The sequence below is a fragment of the Physeter macrocephalus genome, chromosome 11 (assembly GCF_002837175.3).
Source record: "Physeter macrocephalus isolate SW-GA chromosome 11, ASM283717v5, whole genome shotgun sequence".
NCBI lineage: Eukaryota > Metazoa > Chordata > Mammalia > Artiodactyla > Physeteridae > Physeter > Physeter macrocephalus.
This window is the reverse complement of record NC_041224.1, coordinates 76,123,171-76,145,611: the sequence shown is the minus strand read 5'-3', so window position 1 is coordinate 76,145,611 and position 22,441 is coordinate 76,123,171. Positions and strand designations below refer to the sequence as shown.

Sequence of the window (22,441 nt, the reverse complement as noted above, 5' to 3'; positions counted from 1 at the left end):
AATCCATTTACATTTAAGGTAATTATCGATATGTATGTTCCTATTACCATTTTCTTAATTGTTTTGGGTTTGTTATTGTAGGTCTTTTCTTTCTCTTGTGTTTCCTGCCTAGAGAAGTTCTTTTAGCATTTGTTGTAAAGCTGGTTTGGTGGTGCAGAATTCTCTTAGCTTTTGCTTATCTGTAAAGGTTTTAATTTCTCCATTGAATCTAAATGAGATCCTTGCTGGGTAGAGTAATCTTGGTTGTAGGTTTTTCCCTTTCATCACTTTAAATATGTTCTGCCACTTCGTTCTGGCTTGCAGAGTTTCTGCTGAACAATGAGCTGTTAACCTTATGGAGATACCTTTGTATGTTATTTGTTGCTTTTCCCTTGCTGCTTTCAATATTATTTCTTTGTATTTAATTTTTGATAGTTTGATTAATATGTGTCTCAGCATGTTTCTCTTTGGCTTTATCCTGTATGGTACTCTCTGTGCTTCCTGGCCTTGATTGACTATTTCCTTTCCCATATTAGGCAAGCTTTTGAACATAATCTCTTCAAATATTTTCTCAGACCCTTTCTTTTTCTCTTCTTCTTCTGGGACCCCTGTAATTCGAATGTTGGTGTGTTTAATGTTGTCCCAGAGGTCTCTGAGACTGTCCTCAATTCTTTTCATTCTTTTTTCTTTATTCTTCTCCCTGGCAGTTATTTCCACCATTTTATCTTCCAGCTCACTTATCTGTTGTTGTGCCTCAGTTATTCTGTTATTGATTCCTTCTAGAGTATTTTTAATTTCAGTAATTGTGTTTTTCATCACTGTTTGTTTGCTCTTTAGTTCTTCTAGATCCTCATGAAATGTTTCTTGTATTTTCTCCATTCTGTTTCCAAGATTTTGGATCATCTTTACTGTCATTACTCTGAATCCTTTTTCAGGTAGGTTGTGTATTTCATCTTCATTTATTTGGTCTTGTAGGTTTTTACCTTGCTCCTTCGTCTGTAACAAATTTTTGTGTCATTTCAATTTTTTTTTTTTTTGGATGGGTTGTGCTGTATTCCTGTCTTACTGTTTGTTTGGCCTGATACGTCCAGCACTGGCGTTTGCAGGCAGTTGGATAGAGCTAGGTCTTGGTGCTGAGATGAGGACTTCTGGGAGCCCTCACTCTGATTGACATTCCCTGAGATCTAAGGTTCTCTGTTTGTCCAGAAGTTTGGACTCAGAGCTCCCACCACAGGAGCTCAGGCCTGACCTCCAGCTTGGGAACCAAGATCCCACAAGCCAGTCACTGAGGGTTCCTCCTGTACCCTTAGGTGTCCATGGTCCCCCACCGGTGCCTGGTAGGCGCCCTAGTTGTGTCGGTATTACATTCTTCTGTGAAACCAGTTGACATCAGTAATACTGACATTAATTGCTTACTTATGTTTGGGTTTTTTTTTTTTCCTTTCAGCAGAAGCCTATTTGTTGGCACCAACTGAAGGTAACTTATGAAATTTTGCATGGGTAAAATATTCTTCAACAAATTTAAGTAAATTGTTCTTAACTTTTTCTTTCTCATTGTATCACTAAACAATCATGTACTGACCATCTGCTGGGTGCCAAAGTCTCTAATATTAGGGGTTCAATTATGACCAAACCACCTGATACTTCTTTTCCCATACATATCTCACCACTGAAGTTCTAGGGCATGGGCAGATCTAGTAAAAAAGCATGTATATATTTAAGTCTTTGGTTCTGCACACAGAATCTTCCCATGAGAAACAGTCATTAACCATAAATGTAACAAGAAATACCATATGTTATTAGATGATTCTCACATAATCCTCGTACATGTTAATATGTTCACAGGCTTGGGATTTCATCTGATTGATTCTTTCTAATATTATTTTTCTTCTGGCTTGAATTTCTGTATGAGTCAAGGATATGCTTTTTGTTTCTAATCAGAAAATAGGTTTATAAAGAAAACACCACATTTCTTACGATTTTTGTGGGCTCCAATATATGCAACAACATTGTGGTTTTTTTCTTAAAAATAGTGGTATTTCTTTATTTTAAAACAAGCTGAAATGCTCTTTCTTCTGCCTTGCCTATAAGTATGCTCAGAGATTCTAAAGCAACAAATGTCATGTCTGATGTTTTTTGTAGAATTTATCAGCATCTTTTTCCTAATTCTAGAGTATATTGCTTAGCTAAAAGTTTCTCCCCTGAAACTATCATGTCTCTGGTTCCACAGTTCTGTAATTTTTTTAAAGGACCTAACCAACACAAATGCATTGTTAAGGCAGTAGATGTGTTGATGTACTTGTAACAACTTAGATCATTAATGAAGCAAGTAGATACAGTATGCTCTTAGATGAGTTTCCCAAAAGTAAATAAGTACACGTATTACTCAGCCATTGAAAAGAATGAAATAATGCCATTTGCAGCAACGTGGATGGAACTAGAGATTGTCATACTGAGTGAAGTAAGACAGAGAAAGAGAAATATTGTATTATATTGCTTATGTGTAGAATCTGAAAAGAAATGATACAAATGAACTTATATACAAAACACAAACAGACTCACAGACTTAGAGAAGGAACTTATGGTTACCAACTGGGGAAGGGATAGTTAGGGAGTTTGGGATTGACATGTACACACTGCTATATTTAAAATGGATAACCAACAGGGACCTACTATAAAGCACAGGGAACTCTGCTCAATATTATGTAACAACCTAAATGGGAAAAGAATTTGAAAAAGAATAGATACAGGAAGGAATTTGAAAAAGAATAGACACACATATATGTATTACTGAATCACTGCTGTACACCTGAAACTAACACAACATTGTTAATCAACTATACTCCAATATAAAATAAAAAGTTTTTTAAAAAAATAAATAAGTACACAGGCTTGGGATTTCTTTGTAGCACAAATATGACACCTCCATGTTACCTACCCTACCCCCTTGAGCATCATAAGGAGTTAATGATGATCCAGTGAGCATTATGCTTCAGTGAATAAAAATCCCATATCTTTATGGAATTGGATTTTTTGCTTAGAACCTTAATTTTTTTGTTTGTTTTTTGTTTGTTTGTTTGTTTTGCGGTACGCGGGCCTCTCACTGTTGTGGCCTCTCCCATTACGGAGCACAGGCTCCAGACGTGCAGGCTCAGCGGCCATGGCTCATAGGCCCAGCCGCTCCATGGCATGTGGGATCTTCCCGGACCAGGGCACGAACCCATGTCCCCTGCATCGGCAGGTGGACTCTCAACCACTGCACCACCAGGGAAGCCCCAGAACCTTAATTTTTAATTAAATGGCTGTGGTATGAAGTGCATCACTTCTATGAATGATTTTTCAGTTAACATAATTATCTTTTAAAAAAACAGGAAGAAATAAGTTTAGATAGCTGATCCTCAAAAATGAACTTGCCTTTTAAGATCATTTTGTGCCTGAGTTTCATTTCAATTGTTATTTATACAACCATATATATTCTGGTGTAGCAAATTATCTGAACTAGGGTTCTAACCAACTTTAGTTTTTTTTTTTTAATTAAGGTAATACAAAGTATCTAATAACTTAAAATTCACATAACTTCCTGAGTTAAGAAAATCTCAAAAGTGATGCCTGCCTTTTCATTTTCTTACTAGCATAATTTGCAAAGTAGAAAGTTTTAATTTTGATCAAGTCAAATTTATCCATTTTAATTTTATAGCTAGTGCTTTTTGTGTCCTAAGAAATCTTTACCTACTGCCAAGGTCATGAAGATATTCTCTTATGTTCTCTTCAATTTCATTGATCTGTGTCTCTCTCTCGGTGAGTACCAAACTGTCTTAATTACTGTAGTTATATAGTAGGCCTTAATATCAGATGAAGTGATACTTTCACTTTAATCTTCTCTTTCAAGATTGTCTTAACTATTCTAAGGTCTTTGCTTTTCTGTAGAAGTTTTAGAATAAGCTTATCTTTGTTTCCAAAGAACAAATATAAGCTGGATTTGAATTGATAAGGATTGATAAGAATTGCATTTAATCTATAGATCAGTTTGGAGAGAATTGACATCTTTACTATTTCTGAGTCTTCCAGTGCATGAACACAGTGTGTCTCTCCATTTATTTAAGTATTCTTTTATTTCTTTCATCAGCATTTAATAATTTTAAGCATCCTTAAATGTTTTAAGTTTATACCCAAGTATTTCACTTTTTTGTGTGATTATAAATGATATTATATTTTAAAAATTCAATTTCCACGTGTTTATTGTTAGTATACGGAAATATGATTAATTTTTATGTTTTGATCTGATGTGCTTGCAACCTTACTGAACTTGCTTAAGAGTCTAGGAGTATTTTTTATAGATTCCTTGGCATTTTCCATGTAGACATGTCATCTGAAAGTAGGAATAGTTTTTATTTCTTCCTTTCCAATCTGTATGCCTTTTATTTCTTTTTTTTGCTTTATTGACTAAGGTGGTGAAAATGAACATCATTGTCCATTTTGTATGGACATTTTGTATGATGTAAGCAGTCGATTTTATCAAATATTTATCAGATTGAGAAAGATCCCCTTTATTCCTGGTTTGCTGAGTTTTTTTTTTTTTTTGAATCATGAATGGATGTTGTATTTGGTTAAATGTTTTTTGAGTTCATTGATGTCATACTAATTTTTCTTTGTTAACCTGTTGATGTATTGGATGACATTGATTTTCAAATATTGAACCAGCTTTACATACCCAGAATAACTCCCAGTTGATTGTGGTGTATAGTTCTTTTTATACATTTCTGTATTTAATTTTTTAATACTTTCTTGAGGATTTTTATATCTCTGTTCATGAGAGATATTGGTCTGTAGTTGTCTGGTTTTGTACTCTTTTGTCTGGTTTTAGAGTCAGAGTAATACTGGCCACATAAAATGAGCTGGGAAGTGTTCCTCCTCTCCTATTTTTCTGAAAGAGACAGTGTAAAAATTCCTCTTAGTAATTCTTTTAAGTGTCTGATAGAATTCTCCAGTGAAACAATCTGGGTGGGCCTGGAAATTTCTCTTTTAATTACAGACTCAATTTCTTTAATAGTTATAGGACTAGGTAGGCTATTTTATCTTGGTTGAGTTTTGGTAGTTTGTGGTTTTCAAGGGGTTCATCTGTTCTCAGTTGGCAAATTTATTAGTGTGAAGTTGTTTAAGGTATTCCCTTATATCTTTTTAATGACTGCAGGATATGTATTAATAGCATCTGTTTCATTTCTTATATTAATTTGTGTTTTCCTTTTTTTAATCTTTGTCAGTCTTGCTAGAGATTTATCAATTTTATTGATCCTGTTAATCCTAGTGAAGGTTTTAATTTCATTGGTTTCTCCTCTTCCTCCTACTAGCTTTGGATTTATTTTGCTCTTTTTTTTTTTTTTTGGAGGTGGGGTTAGGGTAGAAACTTAGAGTATTGATTTAAGACCTTTCCTATTTTCTAACATAAGAATTTAAAGCTATTAATTTCTCTGTCGGCACTGCTTTACTATGTCTCAAAATTTTTGATATGTTGTATTTTTATTTTCATTGTTTGATTAGTGTTAACATTATATATCTTTGGCCATCCCTTTACTTTCAACCAATCTGCATTTTTATGTTTAAAGTGAGTTTCTTGTACACAACATTTAATTGGGTATTGTTTTTCCATCCACTCAGTCTCTGTCTTTTCATTGGTATGTTTAGACCATTCACATTTAAAGTGATTATTGATTTAGTTGGATTAATAGCTACTGTGTTTGTAACTGTTTTCTATTTTGTGTATTTGTTCTTTCTTTTCCTACTTCTTTTTGCCTTTTTTGATTTTATTGAGCATTTTATGTGATTCTGTTTTATCTCCTCTCATAGCATATCAATTATACTTCTTTTCTAAAAATTTGTAGTAGTTTCCTTAGAGTTTACAATATACATTTTAAACAATCTAACTCCACCTTCAAACGATACACTATACTGCTCCACTTGTAGTACAGGTACTTTGTGACAGAATAATCCTAGTTCCTCCCTGGCAAACTTCATAACATTGCTGTCATTCATTTCACTATTCATCTGTTGTAATCATGCAGTACATTGTTACCCTTATTACATGAAACAAGTTAATTTTTAGATCGATTGAAAATTATTTTTAAAAAAGATTTTATTTAACTTTATTCCTTCTCCAACAACCTTCCTATTTATTTATTCATTTTATTCTGAAGAATGTTTTTATTTTTAAAATTTTTATTGACGTATAGTTGATTTACAATATTACATTAATTTCAGGTGTGCAACACAGTGATTCAATATTTTTATAGATTATACTCCATTTAAAGTTACTATAAATACTGGCTATATTCCCTGTACTGTACAATATATCCTTATAGCTTATTTATTTTATACATAGTAGTTTATGCCTCTTAATCCCCTATGTCTATCTTACCCCTCCCCCTTTCCCTCTCAGTGGTAATAACTAGTTTGATCTCTATATTTATGAATCTGTTTCTGTTTTGTTATATATATTCTTTGTTTTATTCTTTAGATTCCACATATAAGCAATAACACACAGTATTTGTCTTTCTCTGACTAATTTCACTTAACATAATACTCTCCAGGTCCATCCATGTTGCTGCAAATGGCAGAATTTCATTATTTTTTATGGCTGAATTATATTCCATTCTGTATCTTAGCTATTATAAATAATGCTGCTATGAACATTGGGGTGTATGTATCTTTTCTTGTTTTCTTTGGTTGTATACCCAGGAGTGGAATTGCTGGATCATATGGTAGATCTATTTTTAGTTTTTTGAGGAACCTCCATACTGTTTTCCATAGTGGCTGCACCAATTTACATTCCCACCAGAGGTGTGCTAGGGTTCCCTTTTCTCCACTCTCCTCTTCCTCCTACTAGGTTTGGATTTATTTTGCTCTTTTTTTTTTTTTTGGAGGTGGGGTTAGGGTAGAAACTTAGAGTATTGATTTAAGACCTTTCCTATTTTCTAACATAAGAATTTAAAGCTATTAATTTCTCTGTCGGCACTGCTTTACTATGTCTCAAAATTTTTGATATGTTGTATTTTTATTTTCATTGTTTGATTAGTGTTAACATTATATATCTTTGGCCATCCCTTTACTTTCAACCAATCTGCATTTTTATGTTTAAAGTGAGTTTCTTGTACACAACATTTAATTGGGTATTGTTTTTCCATCCACTCAGTCTCTGTCTTTTCATTGGTATGTTTAGACCATTCACATTTAAAGTGATTATTGATTTAGTTGGATTAATAGCTACTGTGTTTGTAACTGTTTTCTATTTTGTGTATTTGTTCTTTCTTTTCCTACTTCTTTTTGCCTTTTTTGATTTTATTGAGCATTTTATGTGATTCTGTTTTATCTCCTCTCATAGCATATCAATTATACTTCTTTTCTAAAAATTTGTAGTAGTTTCCTTAGAGTTTACAATATACATTTTAAACAATCTAACTCCACCTTCAAACGATACACTATACTGCTCCACTTGTAGTACAGGTACTTTGTGACAGAATAATCCTAGTTCCTCCCTGGCAAACTTCATAACATTGCTGTCATTCATTTCACTATTCATCTGTTGTAATCATGCAGTACATTGTTACCCTTATTACATGAAACAAGTTAATTTTTAGATCGATTGAAAATTATTTTTAAAAAAGATTTTATTTAACTTTATTCCTTCTCCAACAACCTTCCTATTTATTTATTCATTTTATTCTGAAGAATGTTTTTATTTTTAAAATTTTTATTGACGTATAGTTGATTTACAATATTACATTAATTTCAGGTGTGCAACACAGTGATTCAATATTTTTATAGATTATACTCCATTTAAAGTTACTATAAATACTGGCTATATTCCCTGTACTGTACAATATATCCTTATAGCTTATTTATTTTATACATAGTAGTTTATGCCTCTTAATCCCCTATGTCTATCTTACCCCTCCCCCTTTCCCTCTCAGTGGTAATAACTAGTTTGATCTCTATATTTATGAATCTGTTTCTGTTTTGTTATATATATTCTTTGTTTTATTCTTTAGATTCCACATATAAGCAATAACACACAGTATTTGTCTTTCTCTGACTAATTTCACTTAACATAATACTCTCCAGGTCCATCCATGTTGCTGCAAATGGCAGAATTTCATTATTTTTTATGGCTGAATTATATTCCATTCTGTATCTTAGCTATTATAAATAATGCTGCTATGAACATTGGGGTGTATGTATCTTTTCTTGTTTTCTTTGGTTGTATACCCAGGAGTGGAATTGCTGGATCATATGGTAGATCTATTTTTAGTTTTTTGAGGAACCTCCATACTGTTTTCCATAGTGGCTGCACCAATTTACATTCCCACCAGAGGTGTGCTAGGGTTCCCTTTTCTCCACATCCTTGCCAACATTTGTTATTTGTAGACGTTTTGATGATAGCCGTTCTGACAGATGTGAGGTGCTATCTCATTTTGGTTTTGATTTGCATTTCTCTGATGATTAGCAATGTTGAACATCTTTTCATGTGCCTGCTAACCATCTGTATATCTTCTTTTGAAAACTGCCCATTCATGTTTTCTGCCCATTTTTTAATCAGGTTGTTTAGGTTTTGTTTTTGTTGTTTGTTTGTTTTTGATACTGAGCTGTTTATATATTTGGGGTATTAACCCCTTATTGGTCATACCATTAGCAAATATTTTCTCCAATTCAGTAGGTTGTCTTTTCATTATGTTGATAGTTTCATTTGCTGTGCAAAAGCTTAACTTTAAGTAGGTCCCATATGTTTATTTTTGCTTTTGTTTCCTTTGCCTTAGGAGACAGGTCCCCCAAAAATGTTGCTACAATTTATGTCAAAAGTATTCTGCCTATGTTTTCTTCTAGGAGTTTTATGGTTTCCAATCTTAAATTTAGGTCTTTAATCCATTTTGAGTTTATTTCTGTATATGGGGTGAGGAAATGTTCTAATCTCATTCCTTTACAAGTAGCTGTCAGTTTTTCCAGCACCACTTACTGAAGAGATTGTCTTTTCTCCATTGCATACTCTTGCTTCCTTTGTCGTAGATTAATTGACTGTAAGTGCATGGGTTTATATCTGGGCTTTCTATTCTGTTCCATTGATCTATGTGTCTGTTTTTGTGCCAATACCATACTGTTTTGATGACTGTAGCTTTGTAGTATAGTTTGAAGTCAGGAAGCATCCAGTTTTGTTCTTTTTTCTCAAGATTGTTTTGGCAGTTCAGGGTCTTTTGTGGTCATACTGAGTGAAGTAAGTCAGACAGAGAAAGACAGATATCATATTTCACTAATATGTGGAATCTAAAAAAGGGCACAAATGAACTTATTTACAAAACAGAAGTAGAGTCACAGATGTAGAAAACAAACTTATGGTTACCAGGGGGTAAGGGGGGGGAGGGATAAACTGGGAGATTGGAATAGACATATACACCCTACTATATATAAAACAGATAACTAGTAAGGACCTACTGTATAAATGTGAATGGATTCAATTCCTCAAAAGAGATTCTTATGTCTTAAGTTGTGTTAAGGCAGAGAGAGAGACAGAGGGAGAGAGGGAGAGAGAGAAGGTGAAAGCAAGAGAGGAAGGAATACCTTAAGACAAAATTACTTAAACTTTTGAAGACAAAATGCTAAATTACACCAAAACAAGACAAACAAAGTGGGAACAGCAGTATTATTATTGACAAACTAAAATTCAAGTTGAAAAGTATTAAATGAAAAAAATAGATTAAAAAAATAAATTTTAGGATTATTTGTTCTAGTTCTGTGAAAAATGTTCTGGGTATTTTGATAAGGATAACATTAAATCTGTAGATTGCCTTGGGTAGTATGGACATTTTAACAGTATTAATTCTTCCAATCCATGAAAAGAGGGTATCTTTTATTTGTATCATCTTCAATTTCCTTCATCAATGTCTTGTAGTTTTCAGAGTATAAGTCTTTCACCCTCTTGGTTAAATTTATTTCTAGGCATTTTATTCTTTTTGATGCAGTTGTAGAAGAGATTGTTTTCTTGAATTCTCTTTCTGATAGTCCATTATTAGTATCGATAAGCAACATATTTCTGTATATTAATCTTGTATCCTGCAACTTTACTGAATTCATTTATTAGTTCTAATTTTGTGTGTGTGTGGAGATTTTAGAGTTTTCTATATATGGTATCATGTCATCCCTAGTCTTATTTAGATCTGAATTTTTAACCTATACCCTTTTCCTCTCCCTGAAGAACTCCTTTCAACCTTTCTTGCAGGACAAGTTCACTGGCAATGAATTCCCTCAGTTCTCAGTTTGTTTGAAAAAGTCTTTATACTCCTTTACTTTTGTAGGATAATTTCACTGGATATAAAATTCTAGGTTAGTGATTTTTTTTTCTTTGAGCACACTAAATATTTCACTCCACTCTCTTCTTGCTTGCATGGTTCTAATAAGAAGTCTACTGTGTCTTATACTTGTTCCTCTATAAGTAACATTTTTTTTCTCCTCTGGCTTTTTTCTAAGATTTCCTTTTTCTTTGGTTTTCTCCAGTTTGAATATGATATTTTTTTAATTGAAGTATAGGTGACTTACAATGTTGCTATACAGAAAGTGATTTTCAGTTTTTTATATATATATATTTGTGTGTGTGTGTATATATATATATATATTCTTTTCTATATTCTTTTCCATTATGGTTTTCACAGGATTATGAATATAATTCCCTGTGCTATGCAGTAGGACCTTGTTGTTTGTCCAATCTATATTTACTAGTTTGCATCTGCTAACTCCAAACTCCCAATCCATCCCTCTTCCACTCTCCTCCCCTTTGGCAGCCACATATCTGTTCTCTATGTCTGTGAGTCTGTTCTGTTTCATAGATATGTTCACTTGTGTCATATTTTAGATTCCACATATAAGTGATAGAATATAATATTTCTTACATGTAGTGTTTTTGTTTTTGATTTTTATCCTGCTTGGTGTTGTTAAGTTTCTGCATCTGTCATTAATTTTGTAAGGTCCTTAACCATTATTACTTCAAATTCTTCTTCTCTTCTTCTCTTTTCTCTCCTTTTCTTTCTAGTATTCTAATTATGCATGTCTTGCACCTTTAGAAATTGTCCAACAGATCGTGGATTTTCTGTTTTTTTTTTTAAATTCCCTGTGATAATTCTAACATCTCTGTCATGTCTGAGTCTGGTGCTGAGGTTTTCTTTGTCTCTTCAGCATGTGCTTTTTCTTGGCTTTTGGCATCTCTTGTAAATTTTTGTTGAAAGACAGACGTATTGGGTAATAAGAACTGAGCTAAATAGGCATTTAGTGTGAGATTTTATTTTAATCTGGCTAGGATCTGAGCTCTGTTTTATGTTTGCTGTTGTAGGTACTACAGGCTTCAGATTGAAATTCAGATTCCTTTAGTGTCCTGTTATGATTCTCCTTGCTTAACTTTGGGCTTCCCTGTATAGTCCTCAGAGAGCCTGCATCTTGCAGCTGTTTTTGTTTTTAAATGCAAAATTTTAATGGGAATGCATTTCTCTCATAACATTCTTCATTCTCTCCTATTTTCTCATGACTTTTCTTCCATACTCATATATAGTTTAAAAACTAGATCCTCACCTCAATATTCTGTCAAGCCCAGGCTGCACTGTTGGTAAATGAGCTTTAGGAGTATGGTAAGCCCCCTTCCCCCAGCACCCTCAGTACTGCCCACTGCACCCCCTGCAGGCCCCTGGATGGGCCCAGTAAGATGAACCCAAGGTTTAATAGTGCTGGGATTTTATTTATTTTGCTTTATTTTTTATTTTTATAAATTTATTTATTTTAAAATTTTATTTTAGAGTATGGTTGATTTATAATGTGTTAATTTCAGGTGTACAGCAGAGTGATTCATTTATACATATACATATTTCCATTCTTTTTCAGATTCTTTTCTCATATAGGTTATTACAGAATATTGAGTAGAGTTTCTTGTGCTATATAGTAGATCCTTGTTGATTATCTATTTTATATACAGTAGTGTGTATTTGTTAATCCCAAATTCCTAATTTATCCCTCCGCACCACGTTAATCTCTATGTCCATCCATATTGCTGCAAATGGCATTATTTCATTCTTTTTCATGGCTGAGTAATATTCCATTGTATATATGTACTACATCTTCTTTATCCATTCCTCTGTTGATGGACATTTAGGTTGCTTCCATATCTTGGCTATTGTAAACAGTGCTGCAATGAACATTGGGGTGCATGTACCTTTTCGAACTACAGTTTTCTCCAGATATATCCCCAGGAGTGGGATTGCTGGATCATATGGTAGTTCTATTTTTATTTTTTTAAGGAACCTCCATGCTGTTCTCCATAGTGGTTGCACCAATTTACATTCCCACCAACAGTGTAGGAAGGTTCCATTTTCTTCACACTCTCTCCAGCATTTATTGTGTGTAGACATTTTGATGATGGCTCTTCTGACTGGTGTGAAGTGGTACCTCATTGTAGTTTTGATTTTCATTTCTCCAATAATTAGTGATGTTGAGCATCTTTTCATTTGCTTTTTGGCCATCTGTTTGTCTTCTTTGGAGAAATGTTTATTTAGATCTCTGCCTATTTTTGATTGGGTTATTTGTTTTTTGATACAGAGCTGCATGAGCTGTTTGTATATTTTGGAGATGAATCCTTTGTCAGTTGCTTTGTTTGCAAATATTTTCTCCCATTCTATGGTTTGTCTTTTCATTTTGTTTATCGTTTCCTTTGCTGTGCAAAAGCTTTTAAGTTTAATTAGGTCCCATTTGTTTATTTTTATTTTCATTACTCTTAGGAGGTGGATGCAAAAAATACTGATGCAATTTATGTCAAAGAGTGTTCTGCCTATGTTTTCTTCTAAGAGTTTTATAGTATCCAGCCTTACATTTAGGTCTTTAATCCATTTTGAATTTATTTTTGTGTAGGATGTTAGAGAATGTTCTAATTTCTTTCTTTTTTTTTTTTTACATGTAGCTGTTTAGTTTTCCCAGCACCACTTATTGAGGAGACTGTCTTTTCTCCATTGTATATTCTTGCCTCCTTTGTCATAGATTAATTGACTATAGGTGCGTGAGTTTATTTCTGGGTTTTCTATCCAGTTCTGTTGATCTATATTTCTGTTTTTGTGCCAGTACCATACTGTTTTGATGACTATAGCTTTGTATTATAATCTGAAGTCAGGGAGCCTGATTCCTTGAGCTCCATTTTTCTTTCTCAGGATTCCTTTGGCTATTCGGGGTCTTTTGTGTTTCCATACAAATTTTAAAATTTTTTGTTCTAGTTCTGTGAAAAATGCCATTGGTAATTTGATAGGGATTGCATTGAATCTGTAAAATGCCTTGGATAGAATTTTCATTTTGACAATGTTGATTCTTCCAATCCAAGAACATGGTATATCTTTCCATCTATTTGTGTCATCTTCAATTTCTTTCATCAGTGTCTTACAGTTTTCAGAGTATAGGTCTTTTGCCTCCTTAGGTAGGTTTATTCCTAGGTATTTCATTCTTTTTGATGCAGTGGTAAATGGGATTGTTTCCTTAATTTCTCTTTCTGATCTTTCATTGTTAGTGTATACGTATGCAAGAGATTTTTGTGTATCAATTTTATCTATAATCCACTGTCCTTATGCTGGAGGCCATTTACTCTGGTGGTAAATGAGGGAGGGAAATGTTCTAAATTTTGTGATTGTATATTATTTTAGTGGGCCTGTATTTCTAGGCTGTGACCTTCATAAATTTTTCTCATCTTGCATAGTTTGCTTTCCCCTCTTAGGTGGGATGGGCAGGCTAAAGGAGACTGGGGTGGGAAGAATGCCCTTCTGCACCTGGGATAAGGCTCTAGTAAACTCTTTCTCTGGAGAACAGTCCTTTGTTATGGAGGATGCTCTGGACATGTTACATAATGACTACTCTTTTTCTCTTCCTGAATGAGCAACAAGGGGATCTTTTACGGATTTTCACCATGATAGCCTGTAGGGTTTCTGTAGGTAAAACCTAAGAATGTGTGTGTGTCACCCCAACATTGCAGCCTCAGGAGTATCTCACTCTCAGGCTTGTCCACACTCAGCCTCCAGCAATTCTAGCATCATCTGTCCAGGTAAGCAAGTCTCAGCTGTGACTCTGGAGTTACCTGTCTCACCAGATTTTGAGGTTGCAGTTTGCCCTATGACCTCAGTTCTCTGGTGAGTGGAGAAAAGTTGTTGATTTTCAATTTGTTCAGCTTGTTCTTGTTGTAAGAACAGGAGTGAGGACTTCTAGGCTCTTTATGTCAGAGGTGAAACCAGATGTGTTCTCTGTATATAATTTCAGTTCTTTCAAATTTGTGAGGTTTGTTCTTTGGCACAGAATATAGTCTGTCCTGGTGAATATTCCATGGGCTTTTAGAAAAAAAAAAAAGTGTACTTTGTTGCTGTTGGGTGGAGTGTTTTGTATATGTCAATTAGATTCTTTGGTTCATTGAGTTGTTCAGTTCTTCCCTACCTGTGCTGATTTTCTCTCTGGCAGTTCTATCAGTTGCTAAGAGTAAAGAAGTTGAAGTTCCCACTCTAATTGTGAGTTTATCTATTTCTCCTTTTAGTGCTATTATTTTTTAACAGCTTTATTGAGATAATTTACATATCATACAATTCACCCATTTAAAGTATACAAATCAGCAGTTTTTACTGTAGTCACAGATACATGCAACTAATACCACAGACAATTTTAGAACATTTTTCTCACCCTAAGAGAAACCTTGTACCCTTTATCTATCACCTCTCTCTTTCCCCATACCTAGCCCTAAGCAACTAGTTATTTACTTTCTATAGAAATTTATGGATTTCTCTGTCCTAATCCTTTGGATAGGGATAACAGGCTTTTCTTGGAGTTTTTTGGGGGGTTTGTTTTTTTTGTTGTGTTTTGTTTTGTTTTTGTTTTTTTTTTCCGGTACGCGGCCCTCTCACTGTTGTGGCCTCTCCTGTGTGGAGCACAGGCTCCAGACGCGCAGGCTCAGCGGCCATGGCTCACGGGCCCAGCTGCTCCGCGGCATGTGGGATCTTCCCAGACTGGGGCATGAACCCACGTCCCCTGCATTGGCAGGCAGACTCTCAACCACTGCGCCACCAGGGAAGCACCTGTTTTGTTTTTTTGACTCTGCCTGTTGGTGGTTCTGGGTTGGAAGCTCCTACAACATCCTATCTGAAGTTTATAGGAGGCGATAAGGAAGCCTAGGGAGTTTACCATTGCTGTGTTGCTTCTCAAGTCCCAGGGTCATAGTCTGTCTATCTTCATTCTGTCTTTCAGAGTCTTCCAATGCTTGTTTGTTGTATTATAACCAGGGTGTTTTAGTTGTAAGAGAAAGGACCTTGGAAGACTGGGGCTCCCAAAGTGTATTTTGCCTCCAAAATCCGAAGGGCCCCACAAGTGTGTATCTGTTTCTTCATAGTGGGCAGTTCTGGGTGTAACTCTTCTTTTCTGTTTGAAACTTTACCAATGTAGCAGACACCTGAGCTTTTGCAGGCTTTCTCTCTCACCTCTAGTAGGCATGTGTCATATTAAGTATCAGGTGTGCTTGCTACTTGCAGTTTGATTTCCCCTCACCAATACATATATTAATGTCTTAGTGAAGGGACTGTTTTCCTGACCCTCCCAGAGGTTTCCAGGTGGTGGCTGAACAGGTTAGGCCACATTGGATCCACTTCAACATTCCCATTTCGCTAAGCCTTTGATCTCCTCCCTCTACACTGTGCAATGGAAGTTCTAGCATCTCTGTCTCATTGACTGTAGGCCTCTACTGAATCAAGACTTCTATTAACCATTATAGTTACTCAAACTAACACATTAAATGCTGAGGCCTCGTGAAGCACCCTTCTTGGCCTGATCCAACTTTAGACTTATTCTCATTGGCTAATGTATTATACTTAGACTCCATTTCCATGCTTACTCTCCAGATTTCTGCAAATAAAATTTGGCAAGATTCTACAACTCCTTCACGTACATAATCTCTCCCAGGAGCAGCCCTTGCAATTAACTCTCTGAATCATGCTGGGATTTTGCTCTCTCTATGGCCCTAGAGGCAGTGAGTATTGTTCCTGCCTGAAGAAGATAGGAGTTTCCTTTTTAGGTAACCACACCAGATGAAGTCAGTGAAATCTTTTTATTCAAGTGAATGCTTGTTTTCTTAGATGGTAAGAAGGGCTGTTTCTGATGTGAAGAAATGTTTAGAGATACTAGAGGTTTAAGGTCCTTAGCTTTGTGTCTACACAAAGGTTTCCATCTCAATTCTTAAGTCCTCACCCCTTCCCAACCAGAACCTTTACCTTAGTGTAAGAGACTTAGCATAAATATACTTTTACCTGGCATGTGATTCTGCAGCCTGTACATTCAGGCCTCAGGCATGTCCCTCCCACAGCTTCATAAAATAAGAATTCCTTTAAGGCCACCATAGAAACTTTCTGATTCTCTACCTATGCCTTGAGTTGAGAGTTCATGAAGGCACTAAGCTTATTTTTTTTTCTTTGTTTTTGGAAGGGGGTTGGGATTTGGGGGAATCTCTTAAAGCAGTCAAAAGAAGCCATCTCCCTCCACAATCTTTGAATTCACCATGATGCCACAGCAATCAAGTGCCGCAGCACTTGATCTCCCAGTGCCTTACCCTCCACTGGCAGTCTTAGTGATAATTTGAGTAATCGTGATACCACAACTTCAAGTAATCAGTGATGTCCCACTTTTCCCTGGTAATGAGGTCATTCATGCACTCACCAACCCAATCTCAGAATCCCACTTTGATGGACTGTTTCCTTAGGCTACTCCCTACTAAATCGATCAGGGTACTGGCTGGAAAACACACATAAGCTGGGATTTTGAAGAGAAATTAATGGAGAAGGACTATTTACAGAAGTCCAGGCAGGGTTCAGAGCACCCACAAGGATGATAAAGTACCTGGGAACTTACAGCAGTAGGAAGGTTTACCATTCTTAATCTTTTGGCATGAAGGACAAAGGAAGATCTGGAGGCTGTTGAGACTTAGAGCCTGCCCAATAAAAGCTCTGGTCAGAGATGTAGAGATGGAGTGGGATAGAAATAGTCAACCTTTCCATAAAACCAATGAAAAAACTGGCAAAACTTGTCAGAATTGAATTTTTCAGAACTCTGGAAATTAACAAAAGGCTTACAGCAATCCAGAGTGCATTTATTCAAGAAAAGTGACTGAATCTCAGAAAGAACAGAGACCTTTGTGATATTTTAACCTATAGTCCCATCTTCTAGTCTTAACCTTGAAAACCAAGAATCTGCCATCACAGTTAAAACCAGCAGCCGGGCAGCAACTGAAAAGGGGTGGAAGGAAGTTGGAGCATATTCAAAGGGTGTTTCACTGAAAAACCCTACTTGCAGGCCTGTCTTTATTTCCTCAGTCAGAGATCACCAGTGCAAAAAGCCTCTTCTCTGAGTGTATTTGTCAAAAATTGTTAAAATAATTACAGGCAATTGCTTAACTTCTCAGATGCCTGCGGCAGTGGTAACTGTTGGGGCAAACAATAGACTAGCCATAAAGCTGAAAAGGAGAACTGGGGGAGTAAGGTTTCCACAGGGGCTTTGAAAAGCACTAACATATTCCTAGGAGTATGTAAGGTCATGTACATGCAAAAGGATGTGAGCATGCTCAGAAAAGACCCAAGAAGGCCCTGAGCTCTCACCTCTGCTTGCAGGAAGTGAGACTCTGTGCAAGCAGGAAGTGAAGGCTAAGGCAGAGTTGTCAACTGCCTGGTTGAGTGTTGAAAAGTGTGACTGGAGCCTAGAGAGAACTAGAGCCATACAGGAGGGTCCATCCAGGGGAGCTTTATCTTCACATCAGCCAAACCTAGCTGGAACCAGTTGGTAAGGGAATCCTGGATGAGTATAAAAATCTAAGGCAAGAGAACCCATAGAAGTAGGTCTAGCTCTTGCCTTGAGATCTTTGATCATCCAAGATGAAATAATGGCAAAGCTTTTTTTGGAGGATTGTGGTGGCCCAGGGAAAAATAAAGCCTGCGGAGAAACAAAATTATCAATGGTTGCCAGAGACTTGTCAGGGGGTTTGGGGGATGGGGGTTAGCTGCAAGTGGACACAAGGAACATTTGGGGATATGAGAAGTATTTTATATCTTGATGGTGGTGTTAGTTAAATAATTGCATATATTTCAAAACTCATTCAACTGTACACTTAAAATGGGTGAATTTTATTGTATGTTTGTATGTAACTATACCTCTATTAACTAGACTTTTTATAAAAAAAGAAGAAAAAGAAAATATTCAACTTTTCTTTCTTCCTGCCCTTTACCCTCCTGCTATGCCTCCCTTATCCTGATTCAGCCTGAAACCAGCAATCAGGCAGCTTTGGAGGTTGGGTCTGTAGAGGTCACCTTCTTGGATTACAGAGAAAGGCAAAGACTGAGTTGAGGGGTGGAGAAAAGAGAAAACAGCACAGGGAGTCCTGTGAAAACAACAGTAGATTAATCTCTCCTCACCAGAGGATAGCACTTCTGGTGGGAAAACAAGGCACCCAACAACTGGAGCTGCCCAGATTGGGATCAGAGGGCTCATGACTCGCTGCAGAAAGATGCCAAGCAGGAGTCTGAGATGGGATTCCTCTGCTGTGTGGGAGAAGACCCTCAAACTACATGATTCAGATTCTGAAATTACCTCTATAAGCAATCTGTGGGCATACATTTGTAGGATAAATTCCTTAAAATTATGTTTTTTAAGCTCTTCGATATATATGTGTTCTAGCTAAATTGGTGACTTTTTCTATTACATGATTTTTATAACGTTTTTCAAATTCTGTCATTGCACTGGTTCTAGTAAGCCGAATTCAGACTGTAACATGGAATAAGCTTACTTTTCCTTAGCTGCTAACATAGGGATGTTACGTCATCTGAAAACTACTAATAAAATAAGCACACACATACCTCACCTGATTCCAGTGCTCAGTTTTAAAAGGAATTTACATTTCTGTTGTGTACTCTGTTGACCATACCTAATCCTTTATTTTAACAAAGGAAAATACTGTCTCTAATGGAAAGAATTCTGAGACTTTCCTTTTGAACTCACAGTGTCCTTCTCCCCCTCTTTCCCCTTCCAGGAGGACAACTGTGAGTTTTGTGGCTTACTGCTGCTCCACCCAGTGTCTGCAGACTTTTGACCTACTGAGTTGATAAACACTCAAGAGCCTCAGGAGTGTTGCCAGCTTGACACTGCAGTTGCCTGCATATCGCACAGTGTGACAGAGGGACAGGAGAGTCCAGCCAGGCCCAACAGGCCCTTCCGTCCTGTCCTGTCACACTTGGGGACTGCAGGACTCTGGAAATGTCATGATCGAGCTTCAGAGCTGAAATGCCTTCACCCTTCCCCCAAGTTGGAATATATCCTTCCCCAAATTAAGAACCCTTTGTCTTCCGTGTTTTTCTTTTATGTCAGCGAGTCTCTTATGCAGACTATTTAGTTTGATGTGCCTCCCCAAATCTAATTTAGAGCAAGTTTAAGCTCCCTGAAGAACTGTAATTTGATCATATAACCAAATTAACTTTTGAACACACATACTTTCAGTGGTATCTGTAATCTTCTCATCTGTCTTTCTTTCCCCAGAGAATTATTCCCCAGAGGTTATTCTCCATGTTTTTAACAAATTTCAGTAAACCCTGTGACCTCAATAGTATTGAATAGCAGTGTGTGTGGGGGGTGGGGGGGTGCCTGAGTTGGCTTCCAAGTTAGACTCCAGTAGGGGCTTCAGGAGGGTCCTAGCACACACCCTCTGGAAAGTTACAACCTTGTTTATAAAGTTTTGCAACATATTAAGAGACTTTTATGAGGGGTTTTAAAAATAAAACTGTAGATTACAAATGAAATACACACTTATTTTGAAAAACTACAGAAAAATAATTTTTAATTTTTTTTATTTCCTGTTAAGATTTTTTTATATGAGAAGAGGGACATATGAGGCTTTAAAAGATCTGATCCTTTTCTTTCTAGATTTAAACATTTTCTGCCTACTGAGAAAGGGAGAGAAAAAACACATGAAAATATGATCTCTGGTGTTTCTTGTTAGATGGGTTATGGTTAAATTTATATTGACTTGGAAATATTTTTGTTACATATGATAAACAGGCTTCAGCTACTTCTGCTACTAGTTTTTAGCAAGGTGATTCTAAGTACAGCCTGTGCACATTTATTTAAATACCTGGTGCATTAGATCATCTTCATTTTGACCTTAGGTTTCTTATGTACTTGACACACTGTTGTCCAGATAACATTGAGAAAACACAGGAAAAGCAGGTCCAAATTCAGCCTTGGACTTTTGCAAAAAGGCCATAAATGGAAAGTGTGAGATTATGCTCTGACATAAGATAATGCTCTTAATGGAGGACTCACATACTTGCTCTTCCTTTGAAAGGATGGCATTTTAATGTTGCTTTGCTGCCAGATGTTCATCTGGTTGCTGTGAAGTGATTCTTTTTTTTACTTTTTAAAAAAAGTTTAATTATACATAGTTTTCTCTGAGACAGGACTAAAAGGGAACCAAGAAGTTTTACTTGGTAGGAAAATTATTTTCAAAAAATTTCAGACTTGTCAAAAATTTGGTTTATGGAATTTTATTAGCTGCCCTAAATCTGTAATGCTAGGCTCTAACAGTGCTAAAAATCCTACATAGTTACTGACAAATGTGTGATCTTTTCACAGTCACACCACCTGCTGCCTGGAAAGCAGACTATCCACATAGAATGGTGAAGGCAGAACATTATCAACTGTATTTCCACTGTTCTTACTTCCTCTTGTCCCTTTCATAACTTGGCCTCTTCAGCCTTAATATTTCAAAGGCTTATGGTATAATAGAAACTGAAGATCTGTATCAAAATGTAACACTTCTTTCATCCTTTGGAATAATTGAAGTTTTAGTGTAACCCCTCCATGTATATAAATTGGGAGGTGAAAAATGCGGCATGAAATTTCACAAATGTGGTTCAGGCCTATGTGGCTGCTACCTATCATTTAAGTGACAGTAATATGTTTCAACATCTTTCTACTTTACCCTCTACAATCATATGTCTTAAAATGGAGGTATGAAATTTGCTAACCTGATATTCAGGATTCTGTTGAGATAAGGATATGTAATACTTTTAACTTGTTTGAAATTTTACAAAGACACTTACAATCCAAACAGCCTCTGTACAAGCAATGTGTGTTGAACACCAGCAGTGGGCTAGGCAGACAGCCTTTGGGTGGTCTCAGCCTTAATCCTTGATGCAGCACCCAGCTTAATTGATGAGAAATGGAACTTATAATTTGGCTTCTTTGGTGCTGTTCATTGTAAAAATTCTGTACTGGATTCACTGATGTCTTTTGATATTATAAAGAAGTGTTGTAGACTGGAGAAGATTTGCCTACATTCTAAATATTCAATTGTGTCCAGAACTTTGCAGAAAATTCTAAAGTTACTATATATATGTTTTCTTGAGCAATGGTTATACTAGGCAGAGAAATAATTCATGCAATTATAATAATGCCCAAAAAAGTGAGTTATTTGGAAAATATAGTCTGTTCAGGTAAGTTTACATCAGTAATCTGATATGTGGTTAATGGTAAATTTTAAAATACAGGATACCCTGTTGGGCATAGGCCTTCTTATGATATAGTACAAGGTGGGGTTCATTTAAAGTGGATTACCCTATCAGTGTTCTTCAAAATGCCCAATTGTTATCATACCAAAATCCTCAATTACATAACATTGTGTAGATGAATGAAATGTTGCATCTTCAATGAATAAAATATATATTTTGAGCACACTTTAACATTTTTTAAAATGATCAATACAAAAGAGTCCTGGCTAGTGGAGGATACATTTTGGTTAATAGAAAAGAATGATGAACTGCTTTGTTACCTGGCCCTCCTTTCTGGAAAAGCAAGGTCTGTATTAAACATCTTTTAGTCAATGTACTCAACACTCACTAAAACCTTTCACACTCTGGCTTGTCTGCCTAGTTTAAGGTACCTCTCACTTTTCTTCCACATTAAGCATTAAGAATTTAAATGTTTACAGTCTAAGAAAAAAGGCTTCAATACCAGTCAGCTTACGAGGCTTTGCACACGGTTTTCCCTAAACTATATACCTATTTTGTAATCTCTTTCAAAGCCAATTTTAGAAATTATTAATAGTGAAATTAGGTTTCTGTTCCCTGAATTGAAAAATCAAACATGTTCATCTTAAACACGATACATTGCTTCAGGAGAAATCAAAACATTTTTATTCAAATGATTTATGAACATGGATTCCTAACTGGGCCAACACTAATGCAACCTGATGTAATTAAATATTGAGATGTAAATTCATTTCATAGACTTGTAATGTTATTTTAAAATAAGGGGGCTTCCCTGGTGGCGCAGTGGTTGAGAGTCCGCCTGCCGATGCAGGGGACACGGGTTCATGCCCCGGTCCGGGAAGATACCACAT

At 35.9% G+C, this 22,441-nt stretch overlaps 1 protein-coding gene across 2 annotated transcripts in view; it reads left to right on the top strand.

Annotated features, from left to right (window-relative positions):
• LRRC28 (leucine rich repeat containing 28) overlaps positions 1-19,377 on the top strand; it is a 187,016-nt gene extending 167,639 nt beyond the window's left edge. For both annotated transcript variants that reach the window (XM_024114926.3, XM_028495206.2), the window contains one exon: positions 19,079-19,377. In XM_024114926.3, the coding sequence (XP_023970694.1) occupies positions 19,079-19,151 (73 nt within the window). In that variant the 3' untranslated portion in view covers positions 19,152-19,377. The remainder of the gene's footprint in view (positions 1-19,078) is intronic.
• Positions 19,378-22,441: the final 3,064 nt, after the last annotated feature.